The sequence below is a fragment of the Xyrauchen texanus genome, chromosome 3 (assembly GCF_025860055.1).
Source record: "Xyrauchen texanus isolate HMW12.3.18 chromosome 3, RBS_HiC_50CHRs, whole genome shotgun sequence".
NCBI lineage: Eukaryota > Metazoa > Chordata > Actinopteri > Cypriniformes > Catostomidae > Xyrauchen > Xyrauchen texanus.
The window spans coordinates 18112915-18126099 of NC_068278.1; the positions used below are offsets into that span (position 1 = coordinate 18112915).

The 13185-nt window shown below is 41.5% G+C and overlaps 1 protein-coding gene across 1 annotated transcript in view; it reads left to right on the forward strand.

Annotated features, from left to right (window-relative positions):
* The first annotated feature begins 1413 nt into the window (after positions 1-1413).
* ptgs1 (prostaglandin-endoperoxide synthase 1) overlaps positions 1414-13185 on the forward strand; it is a 45441-nt gene continuing 33669 nt past the window's right edge. Inside the window, exons 1-4 of the mRNA XM_052106888.1 lie at positions 1414-1786; positions 1884-1973; positions 3259-3375; positions 4772-4912. Of these exons, the coding sequence (XP_051962848.1) occupies positions 1780-1786; positions 1884-1973; positions 3259-3375; positions 4772-4912 (355 nt within the window). The 5' untranslated portion in view covers positions 1414-1779. The remainder of the gene's footprint in view (positions 1787-1883; positions 1974-3258; positions 3376-4771; positions 4913-13185) is intronic.

The following is a 13185-nucleotide window of genomic DNA, read 5'->3' on the forward strand; positions in this document are numbered from 1 at the left end:
TGATAATCCTGCACTAAAAGCTTCCAGTGGAGCCCTCATGTGCACATAAATTAAAAAAATGTGGCTGCTGTAATGGGATGAGTATTAAAATGTTAGCTATTCTCAGTAAAGAATGATTTAATATCTATGACTGCCTAGTTACAGCAATGTATTATTTCATTGTGTCATTTCCAAAACTTCTGAAATTTGTGTTGATATATATACTTCTTGTTTTTCCATGGACAAGTTGTCCAGTAATGTTTGATTGCTCGTTTATTTTCTCTGTAATGATATGGTTGTAACAATTAATTTTAAGAAAACATTTACTATACATAAAAGGCATGCATCCACTAGGTTTTATCACTATGTGTTTAAAGAGCATTTATTTCTGCTTCTCTACTTTTCCAATCATCTTATTATTTTATTATAAATGCTATAAGTGCTATCAAAGGCTTGAAAAGACTGTTCACACCCATTAATGTATTGGACAGTTAGTTCTGGTAGTAACAGTTTACATCATGTATTATGTAATCAGAATACAAAAATCAAGTACTTGGATTAAAAATTGGAATAAGTTTGCTTCCTTTTTGTACTTTTTTGTTAAAATTATTATCCTACTGCATGTGCATGTGACATAAAATATAATATAAATATGTTAAAAGTAATCCATAAGTAATCGGATTAGATTACACCAAACATGTAATCTATGAGGTTATGTTACTGCATTTTTTTGTCATGTAATTTGTAATCAGTGCCTGATTACAAATCACAAGTAATCTGCCCAGAACTGTTGACCTGTTGATTTTTGGTTAGTTGTTTAGAATTTATTATGAAATTTACATTTACATTTATTAATTTGGCAGAAAAGAGGAATACATTACAAGCTAATCTTCTTGAGGAGACTTTGGTATGAAAATTACCCTATTACAAGTTATTATAATTTTTTATTATGATCTTAAAATGAATAAACTTTAGTAATAACAAAGTGAATTAAAATAATTAATTTTATCAACGTTTTGTAAACCTGAAATTAAATAACATATCAACTATTTTCCCACAAGACCAGTTTTGTTTGGATGGAGCAGTTAAATTAAACGAGTTCTCAAGTATATATCAATGCATGATTATTCCAGAACTTCATTTTAGTTTTTGTGTTATTGTGATGTGCTGAATGATTCATCTTGATGTTTTCGGGAGTCTGTATTGTCCAGACCCTGAACGCTTTTTAGGATATAAGTAGAGATTATATTAGGGCAGGTTAAAATGCTTCTGCGTTTATTTTGTTAACCACACTAATAAAAGTAAAAACACAAGGCAAACCGTGTACAATGGCATCTGTTATTTTCTTCAGCAGATGCGCATGGTGGCGCCACAGGAACTACTTTTTTAATCTCCCAAATATTAACCATTAAATGCGAGATACATTTCAACCTAACTGTTTTGTTACTATGTTGTTTTTATAAGAGTATTAATAAGAGTACTTGACAAAAGCCTTGACTTAAGGCGTGGAGTTTCATGTTATTTCCGCTCGAGTAAAAACTCAAATTCCATTCAAGCGCGTTTCTTCTTTCCTTTATACTTCGTAGAAACTCGTGCGCGAGACAGACGGTCGGCGAGCTTACTTTCAGTGCGCAACAATGTCGTGATTTCTAAAAAAAATAACGACATGGCATTAACTATTTGGATTTTCCTCATTCTTCCATAACACCACTTCTGAATTATTTGCGCTATTGATTATCGTGAATCATCGTGTTGTTGGTTATTTTTTTATGAGCGTTTTGTGTTTCATGTCAAACTGCAATGAAAGGTGAGCAATGGACATTTTTAACCATCCTATAAAATAACGGTCCAGTTTTATATGATGTATATCAACGATTGTGACAAATCCTTTGTGCTTTGTTTAGTGCTTAGCTTTTTACTCAAGTGGACATTGTTTGTGCTACTGAGTATCTCCTTATGTCTGGGTGAAGAAAGCCCCAAATCATCAAACATTGGTATGTAACCCTGTTAACTTGAAAATAGGCTACATAAGTAAAAAAGATTATTAATTATTTATAAATATGAAAGTGTATGTGGTTAGATAAACTGGTCAGATAAACTGAATTGGTGTTATATTCATGTTTCCTGAATTAAAGTTTTGTATTGTAGCTTCTAGCCTTTTCCATGATTTATGTTTCAGAATATTTAGAAATGGCTACATTTTGCAAATTTTTTTAACCAAAGGTCAGATTTAATGTTGGTACCATACGTGTACATGTTCTGGAAAGTTCACTGTTGCTACAACTGCATTTCAATAAAAGTTGCCTGCTATTTCTGTAAACTATTTGAGTATCATGATGTAGGCTGTAATTCAATATCTTTACAACTTCAAGCATTGTCAAACAATTTATCAAACAGAATTTCAGCAGGTCTCCTTTATTTCTCATCCTCATAGAGGTATGTAGCAGCAACAAACAAGTCTGATCTTGGCTAGGGAGTCATGTATGTTACCTTTGTCTTCATTCTCACTCTTTGTTTACATATTTGCATTTGTTTAATGAATTAATTGTATTCTCTCCACCTTAAGTTAATAAATATAGAACTGCCTAAATTATGTCAGGCAGAGGCATCTCCACTCATCCTTTGCATGTGCGTGAGATAGAAAAATGTCTTTGTTTCATTATGGAATGGTGGAAAATATTGTGGGAGAGTTTGGTAATCTGTTAAACGATTTGCGCACATTAACGTAATTTCATTTAAAAGTTCTTCTATTTTTGGGTTGTATCTGTCATGCTGTTGTCAAGTGAAGTAGGGGTAATGCCACTGACAGTCATGAGCAAAGATATGCATGTTGTATTTATGAATGGGCCTTATCATTGATGGCTCATAACTATTAAAAGGCATAGTTCAACCTAAAATGAAAATTAGGTTATTTAGTTACCCTCATGTTGTTCCAAACCATATGACTTCTGTGAATTTATCTTGCAGTGGTGCCCATTCCGTTAGTGTGGGAAAAAATATGAAAAGAAAAATTACTCTCATAATATTGCAAACAAAAAAATCTCTTTGCTTAAACTTCCTTCTAGCGGTAATCCTCAGAGATCCATACAAAAAACACATGATGTAATGGCACTGGCTTGGCATGTTTCTCATTCATACCGTTTGCGTAATTGTGCAGCTGTAGCTTCTCCTATCTAAATGAAGTCTGCAGTGCTGTAGTACAAATTATGGAATGCTAGTCATAACAATAATGGATCCTTTTTCTACAGCTTTAACTGTACTGTGGCTTGTTTTCTATAGTGAATCCTTGTTGCTTTTACCCTTGTCAAAACTGGGGTGTGTGTGTTCGATATGGCCTGGACAGATATGAATGTGACTGCACCAGAACCGGATACTATGGAGAAAATTGTACTATACGTATGTATCTTTATTATTTGATCTTATTTAGTATGTCTGCAAAATGACATTATGTGGTTCAGTACATGTATTTTGGCAGTTCTGAGGTGAAATGTTCACTGTGTGGTGCTAAAAGCGAGTGAAATATTCCCTTTAACAGATTTTGGGAGTTTTAAATTTACAAAACCCTTTACAATCTCCCTACCCTAAACCTTAAACCTAAACCTAATTGATAGTTTCATAAAAGCAAATGTGAGAAAGAAAAAAAAATGCAATTGCTGAAGCAATTGTGTAATTTGTGGTGCTTTTATGACACTTTTGGTTAAAGTGTCAACACAGGTTTTTCGGGACTTGTACTCCAGTCCATCATGTTGCAAAACAAGTGCAACGCTCTGTCAGTTTAGTTACAGTGAAACTAGATCATGCTCGAATAAGTTTGTAAATGTAGTAGGTTATGTATTGCAAATGTTAAAATGTTTCACCTTGAAACTCAAGCAATACAGTAAAACTGTTTAGATTGCTAAAGTTTGTGATTTGTGAATAAAAGTCATTTTTGTTGTAGCACCTCTAGTGTTTATTTCACCATGAAACTTGAGTGAGTCTCTTAAAAATCCTTTTTCAAAAATGTAGGTATAGTAACATTATTCTATGAGAGCAGGTTGGTATATTGGTGATCTGTGTATGATCAAAACTCATAATGTTTTCCCATGATGTCACAGCCCCTACATGCATGAAAGACATGGGATAACAACGTCTCATTAATTTTCATATTTCATAGGCCATGAAAGTCAAAGTTTTTAGGCATCAAATGGCTGTATATAAATCTCATTAAAATGCACGAATGATGTAAACAGCAAACAGAGATAGTATCCTGTTTTATTTAATTTTTTTTAAATTTTTCAAAATAAATGCAGTGTAGTGTATAAATGTACTTTTTGGAAGCAGAGATCTCAATAGTGCCAGACGAAGGACCTATTTTTACTTCTCCACAACCCAACTCTCTTTGTCAGTCAGTACCCCCCTCTCATATTTTTTCTGTTTTGCTTCCTGTCTCTATCAACTGTTTGGCATGAATGACCTGGCACAATAAAGTGTCTGAACTTGAGCTCTGTTTTCAGTGAAGTTTGCTTAGCAGAGTTATTTAAAATCTTAAAAAAATTGCTGGGTGTTATTTTTTTTTAATTATTATATATTTTGTTGAAGTGCATTTCACAGTACAACTAGATTTCTTTAATCAGTGCCAATTCAATATATCTACACAAGTTTTCAGTAGAACTCCATGCAATCTCATACAAATATCCAATGTATTGAGCTTAAATTTTACTATTGCTCAATATCTTTCACAATGCAGAACACATGCACATTTTCTTGTCACTCACAAACACATATTCTCATCTCTTCCCCTCTTTTCTTTTAGCTGTGTTCTGGACAAGAGTCTATCGGCTTTTGAAACCTAGTCCTAATACTGTCCACTACATCCTCACCCACTTTCAATGGCTATGGGACATCATCAACAATACGGCTCTCAGGGATTGGCTCTTGCATAAAGTACTAACAGGTTAGTTCTGATACACGTACTCGGACATCACTGGCATATGAGACACCCTATGTGGGGGGTCCTCTGATGACTTGCTGTAGCACACCAGATTTACACTTCTGAATGACAGAAATATAGCAAAGAACAGCACTGAAAATGGCATTATAAAGATAATTATTTTTAAAATTAGGCGAAATTGGGGTCCTGTGTAGCTCAGCGAGTATTTATTCTGACTACCACCCCTTGAGCACGAGTTCAGATCCAGGGTGTGTTGAGTGACTCCAGCCATGTCTCCTAAGCCGCCAAATTTGCCCGGTTGCTATAGACGGTAGAGTCACATGGGGTAACCTCCTTGTGGTCGTGATTAGGGGATTACGCTTTCAATGGGGCATGTGGTATGCTGTGCGTGGATCGCAGAGAGTAGCATGAGCCTCTACATGCTGTGTGTATTTGCGGTGTCATATACAGTGAGCCTTGTGATAAAATATGTGAATTGAATCAGAAGCACAGGCAAATGAGACTTGTCCTCTGCCACCCGGATTGAGGTGAGTAACCATGCCACCACGAGGACCTACTAAGTAATGGGAATCGAGCATTCCAAATTGGAAGAAAAAGGGGATAAAAATAAATAAATAAGAATGTGAAATTGCTCAGCACAACATCACTATCTAAAGAGATAAATGTAGATTTGTAATCTGTGAATTGTATTTAATATAACCTTATTTTAATTTGATTTGCACACCATTTCAGTGTCAATTATGGCAATTCTAAGGTGATAACTTCTAACATTTTCATTACATAACTAACAATATTTACAAGCTTGTTTGAGTGCGATCAAATGGTATGGTAGGTCAACTGATAAAATGTTGCACTTGTGATGTGACTGACCAGGGCCCGCTCCTGAAGAACATGCAAGTTGACACATGACCCATAATTGTCATTAAAGCACCAATAAATAATGAGATTGCTTCTGCAATTGCGTTCTTCATGTCACATTTGCTTTTTATGACACTATAGGTTAGGTTCAAGTTGAAAGTTTAGGTAGGTTTTGTATTGATTTATAACTCAACAGCATTTTGCAGGGGCAGACTGGCCATCGGGAGCACCGGAACCTTTCCCAGTGGGCCGTTGGGCAATATGGGCGACACTGCTGCTGCACGTAAAAAAAACATGATACTTATGAGCAGGGCTGCCTGAGACCAAAACATTTTTGTGGGGGCCCAGTGAAGAAACTATGTTTACATTTAGTGATTTAGCATTTGCTTTTATCCAAAGCGACATAAAAATGAGTAACATAGCAAGCAATTTTCATACAAAGTTCAACAACATATATATATATATATATACACACACACAGGGTTGGGAGGGTTACTTTTGAATAATAATAATAATTTATTGCCATGTCAACAAGTTGTTAATGTATTCCATTACAGATTAAAGAATACATGCTGTAAAATGTAATTTGTCATGTATTCTGATAGATTACTCAAGGTCAGTAACGTATTCTAAATACTTTGGATTACCTCTTCAGCACTGGTAGATTTTTTCACTTGTTTTGACTATAAAAACTCTGCCAGTACAGTAAGACAAAATACAAATTTTAAAAATACAATCTCTGAAAAACCCAAATATCTTATGCAGTGTTGTTTCTAAAACAAGATCAATCAAATGTATCTTGTTTTTAGGATTTTTAGATATTTTTATTGGAACACAATACAAAAATTATGATCAAGAATATGATTTTTGCCCTAATATCAAAGATCTTACTAGAAAAAAAAGAAATTATGAGCTAACGTGAATTTTATGAATAAAAAAAAATATGATCGTGTCTGGTAACATGTGCATGTAAAATGGCTAGAAATAACATTTTATCTTATCATAAAGCTGACGATTTACACAAGGTTTATTTCTGTTTATTCTGCTTCAAACTTACTTCTCTGTCTGCTCGTATGAATGTAACACATCATAAGAAAGTTTTTCACCGCTCTTCAAATGCACTTTACAAATGACAATAAAATTCATAGTAATCTCTTCAAATTGTAACTGTAGTGGACCACAGTTACTTATATTTTGTATTTTAAATATGTTACATGTATTCCGTTACTCCACAACCCTGTGAATATATAAATATATATATATATACTTAGATAAACTCAGCAAAAAAGAAATGTCCTCATGTTCAACTGCTTTTATTTTCAGAAAACTTAACATGTGTAAATATTTGTATGAACATAAAGTTTCAACAACTAAGACATAAACTGAACAAGTTTCACAGGCATGTGACAAACAGAAATGGAATAATGTGTCACTGAACAAAGGAGGGGTCAAAATCAAACGTAACAGTCAATATCTGGTGTGGCCAACAGCTGCATTAAGTGCTTCAGTGCATCTCCTCCTCATGGACTGCACCAGATTTGCCCGTTCTTGCTGTGAGATGTTACTCCACTCTTCCACAAAGGCACTTGCAAGTTCCCGGACATTTCTGGAGGAATGGCCCTAGCCCTCACTCTCCGATCCAACAGGTACCAGACATGCTCAATGGGATTGAGATCCGAGCTCTTCGCTGGCCATGGCAGTACATTGTCCTGTCTTACAGGAAATCACTCACAGAACGAGCAGAATGGCTGGTGGCATTGTCATGCTGGAGGATCATGTCAGGATGAGCCTGCAGAAAGGGTACCACACGAGGGAGGAGGATGTATTCCCTGTAACGCACAGTGATGAGAATGCCTGTAATGACAACAAGCTCAGTCCGATGATTCTTGGCACACCGCCCCAGACCATGACGGACCATCCATCTCCAAATCGATCCAGAGTGCAGGCCTCGGTGTAATGCTCATTCCTTCTACGATAAATGCAAGTCCGACCTTCACCCCTAGTGAGACCTAACCGTGACTCTTCAGTGAAGAGCACTTTTTGCCAGTCCTGTCTGGTCCAGTGAAGGTGGGTTTGTGCACATAGGCAACATTGTTGCTGGTGATGTCTGGTAAGGACCTGCCTTACAACAGGCCCACAAGCCCTCAGTCCAGCCTCTCTCAGCCTTTTGCGGACAGTCTGAGCACTGATGGAGGGATTGTGCATTCCTGTTGTAACTTGGGCAGTTGTTGTTGCCATCATGTACCTGTCCCGAAGGTGTGATATTCGGATGTACCAATCCTGTGCAGGTGTTGTTACACGTGGTCTGCCACTGTGAGGATGATCAGCTGTCCTTCCTGTCTTCCTGTAGCGCTGTCTTAGGTGTCTCACTGTACGGACATTGCAATTTATTGCCCTGGCCACAACTGCAGTCCTCATGCCTCAATGCAGCATGCCTAAGGCACGTTCATGCAGATGAGCAGGGACCACTGGCATCTTTCTTTTGGTGTTTTTCAGAGTCAGTAGAAAGGTCTTTTTAGTGTCCTAAGCTTTTATAACAGTGACCTTATTTGCCTACCATCTGTAAGCTGTTAGTGTCTTAACGACCGTTCCACAGGTGCATGTGCATGTCCATGAACAAGCATGGAAAACATTGTTTAAACTCTACAATAAAGATCTGTAAGTTATTTGGATTTTTACAAAATTATCTGTTAAAATACAGTGTCCTGAAAAAGGGACATTTCTTTTTTTTGCTGAGTTTATATATTTATATATTATTAATTATCAATAAAATAAAATGTGTTTTAAAAGAGAAGGGCAATTAGTGCGGATTGGTTAAGTGCTCGCGGAACAGATGTGTTTTCAGCTGGTTCATGAATGTTGAGATGGAATCAGCAGATCATGTGAAGGTTGGAAGCTCATTCCGCCACAGAGGAACAGAGAAAGTGAATGATTATGAAATTATGACTTTGAGCATCTTTGTGATGGGACCACTAGGCGCCACTCATTCATAGAATGCAGAGAGTGAGTTGGATCATAGACCTGTGAATTTAAATGCTTCCATTGGCTGTACTGAATGCCAGAGTCAAAGTTTTGAATTTGATGAAGGCAGCTACAGGTAGCCAGTGAAGTTAAATCAAGAGTGGAGTGACTTGAGCCCATATTTTGTATCATTTAAAGTGCATTTCTTTAAGCACGATCTTTCCACGCAGCACACATGGATGTCATTATTTGAATTATATGACATACAAATCACAATAATGGTGACAAAAAAAACCCAACATATTAAGTATAAGATGAGCTCTGAATAATCACAAAATGACAAAAAACGTCTAGGTTATGTATGTAACCTCCGTTCCCTGATGGAGGGAACAAGACGTTGTGTCGAAGAAGCGACACTAGGGGTCTCTCTTGAGTGCCGAATATGCCTCTGATCTATGAAAAAAGGCCAATGGGAATTAGGCAGACAGTATTTGCATACCCCGCCCCCGGACATATGGCATAAAAGCGGGCAAATACGTCGAGATCATTCAGGATTTTTCTGAGGAGCCGGAAATGGTCCGGCCACTACAGTGGCTCGGCTCAGCGACGTGGCCGGGAGGACACAACGTCTCGTTCCCTCCATCAGAGAACAGAGGTTACATGCGTAACCTAGACGTTCCCCGTCTGTCGCTCTCTCGACGTTGTGTCAAAGAAGATTTCAAATAACGCCATGCACTGAGCCGTGTACGTGTACCGCTGACACGAGCGGGCAGGTTTTTTACGTGCAAAGGTGACCAGTTGTGTCAGACTGCATGTACCCTTCCCCAATGCCCCATAAAAAGTCGTCGGTATCCTTTTGGTTGCCCTAAGTAGGAGAACAAGGTGACTCTTGCCAATCTGGGAACGGGCCAAGCCTAGCTGGGCCTGTTTTCTCTCTATGTTTATCGCATAGAGCCAAAGCAGCTGGGGCCCTTACACGCATCGTGGGAAGGGGGTCTTACCCAGTTTCCTATTCTTTCAGGGGGAAAAGACCCTGCGGAGACCACATCTGCCCAGATAGGGGGAGGTAAGTGGCAAATACATCACGTGACCATTCAGGTCACATATGGAAACATGGCGTGGTGGTAGATCCAGCCTCAGGGAGGGGGGAGTTGCTACAGCACGGTGACCGGGGGGCAGCTGGAACTGCCCAAGGGAGACGCGGGTCCATCCTGTACAGGGCAGATTGAGTACCTGCAGTGGATTGGGTCAGCGAATTCCTCTGCTAAATTGTGGACCCACTGGGCTAGGGAGGAATCGTCCAGGGATCTAAATGTACGGAATCTCCTGGGAGACAAAGCGCACAATTTGACCTCAACTGAGGGAAAGGGCGCTAGGTGCAAGCGATCCACTGTCCAGTCCATCAGCGTGTTACCGAGTTCTACTGGCTCGGACCTGAGAAAACACTGGATGATACTGACTCAACCCTGAGACCGTAAAATCTCGCAAAGATATTGGGTGTTGCCCAACCCACTGCTCTACATATGTCTGCCAGGGAGGTCCCCCAGGGGCACGGCCTGGGTGTGATAGGCCAATGAAACGGCGTCCACTACCCAGTGGGAAAGCCTCTGTTTGGAGACAGCGTTCCCTTTCCGCTGTCCACTAAAGCAGAAAAAGAGCTGCTCAGAACATCTAAAGCCCTGCGGGCGGTCCAAGTAGGTACGCAAATCATGTACCGGACACAGCAACGAAGGGGCTGGGTCTGCCTCCTCCCGGGGCAGCGCTTGAAATTTCAATACCTGGTCTCTGAAGGGCGTGGTAGGAACCTTGGGCAAGTCGCCCGGTCGCGGTCTTCGGATCACATGCGTACTACCGGACCGAATTCCTGGCAAGTGTTGCTAACAGAGAATGAAAGAAGGTCCTTCCTCAGTGGAATTCGCTAGGGAGGGGCTGTCGCGAAGAGTACGAGGTCCGAGAACCAGTCCCGGGTGGGCCAGTAAGGAGCCACTAGGATGACTTGTTCCTCGTCCTCCCTGACCTTGCACAGCACCTGTACAAGAAGGCTTACTGGGGGAAATGTGTACTTGCACAGCCCTGAGGGCCTGCTGTGTGCCAGCGCTTCTGCCCCGAGGGGAGCCTCTGTTCGGGCATACCAGAGCAGGCAGTGGGAGGTCTCTCGGGAGGCAAACAGGTCTACTTGGGCCTTGCCAAATCGTTCCCAAATCAGCTGGACCATCTGGGGATGAAGCCCCCACTCTCCACTGGGCCAGCATTGTCGTGATAGCGCGTCTGCTATCACATTGAGGTCGCCGGGGATGTGAGTGGCGCACAGCAACGCTGGCTCTAAAGGAGGAGATGACGGGGGAGTTGCGACATGGCGGGAGCGTACGCCGCCTTGGTGATTTATGTATGCTACAGCGGTGGTGCTATCTGACCTGACTAGGACATGTTTGTCTCGAACTAACAGGAGAAACTTCTGCAGGGCAAAAACAGTCAGCAACTCTAGGCAACTGATGTGCCAGCGCAGCGGGGCACCTTTCCAATGGCCCGCAGCTGCGTGCCCATTGCATACGGCGCTCCAACCCGATTTGGAGGCGTCAGTCTCCATCGGGGTCTGTCCAGGGTTTGAATGTTTGGTGGCAGGCGGGTGTGATTGTTACCCGGTGCGTGCCGTGGCGCCATGCTCGTCTCGGGATTCGAGTCTGAAGCCAGCGCTGAAGCGGTCTCATATGCATCAACCCCAGCGGCGCGACCGCTGCGGAGGATGCCATATGTCCCAGGAGCCTCTGGAAATGTTTTAAAGGGACCGTTATGCCTGGCCTGAAGGTGGTGAGGCAGTCCAGCACTGACTACGCACACTCATTGGAGAGACGTGCTATCATTGAGACTGAATCTAACTCAGAGAAAAGAGATACTCTGAACCGGGGTGAGTTTGCTCTTTTCTCGGCTTACCTGAAGCCCCAAACGGCTGAGGTGCCTGAGCACCTGGTCTCTGTGAGTGCATAGTAACTCTCGGGAGTGGGCCAGTATGAGCCAGTCATCGAGGTAATTGAGTATGCGGATGCCAGCTTCTCGGAGCGGGGCAAGAGCTGCTTCTGTGACTTTCGTGATGACGCGAGGGGACAGACACATGCCGAAGGGGAGGACTTTGAACTGATATGCCTGGCCGTCGAAACGCGAACCGCAGGAAGGGTCGGTGTCAAGGCAGAATTGAGACGTGAAAGTACGCGTCCTTCAGGTCTACCGCTGCGAACCAATCTAGATGCCGGACGCAAGTTAGAATGTGTTTTTGCTTGAGCATTTTGAACGGGAGTTTGTGCAAAGCCCAGTTGAAAACTCGCAAGTCCAAGATTGGTCGTAAGCCACCGCCTTTCTTGGGTACGATGAAGTAAGGGCTGTAGAAACCCTTCTTCATCTCGGTTGGAGGGACAGGCTCTATCGCGTCTTTGAGTAGAAGAGTTGCGATTTCAGCGCGCAGGGATTTGGCATGTTCGCCGTGTACTGCAGAGAAGCGGACGCCCGCGAAGGGGGGCAGGGGCCTGGCAAACTGAATTGCATTACCGAGTAAGATGGTCCGGGCCGGCCAGCGTGACGGGTTGGGAATTGAAAGCCACGCATTCGAGCTCCGTGCTAGAGGCACCAAGGGGCCGATTATTATTTTGACGTACCTGGCGGGGCTTAGCAGTGGGGCGGAGCAGATAGTACGGCGTCGGGAGGCGCGGACGGGTACCCAGGCTCTGGTGCTGAGAAAAGACTCGAAGCACTTGCCTTGCTCCGCACACCCGGCAGGGGCCGGGTTAGTGACTGAGGAGGAGGTCTCGTAGCGGCATCCTCTGAACTCGTCAGAACCGGCCGACTGGGGAACAGTCGTGGGGCTGTTGAGGAGTGGCAGCAGAGTGCCGTGAGAACGGCATTTGCGGGCCAGGTGACCCAGAAAGAGGACATTGCGATAAAAGTTGAATAAAATGAAATGCTGACTTGTCACAGCACCTAAAATACAGTCTTTCCCTTATACTTTCATGTGCATTTAAACCGAACATCTGGATGTTTGGGGAAACATTTATAGTGGTGAAATGATTTTAGGAATAGAATAAGATAAGATAAATACCCATTAACTATAGTAAATAACTTGGTCCTTTTACAAACACTAGCAGTACACAGAAATTTGAAATTGGGCTGGAAAATGAAATCAGTTAGTCAGTGTGGTGTGTTGTGGGCCGGGTTTGGTGGACCGCTCTGGGCAAAAATGTCCTATGCCTCTTTTTAGTCCCAGTCTGGGAGTGTGGGCACGGTCAGCAGCGGAGTGGTGAAGAAAAGTGGGAGTGAACACAACCGATCCAGTCACTCAAATTTATTTCAATAATGCAGTTAACAGAATCAAATATTCTCACAATTGCTTGTAACAAAATGCACCAAAAAAATTATATGCTGTTTTGTAAGATCACAATATATTGCACAGAAACACACTGGTCATTTCA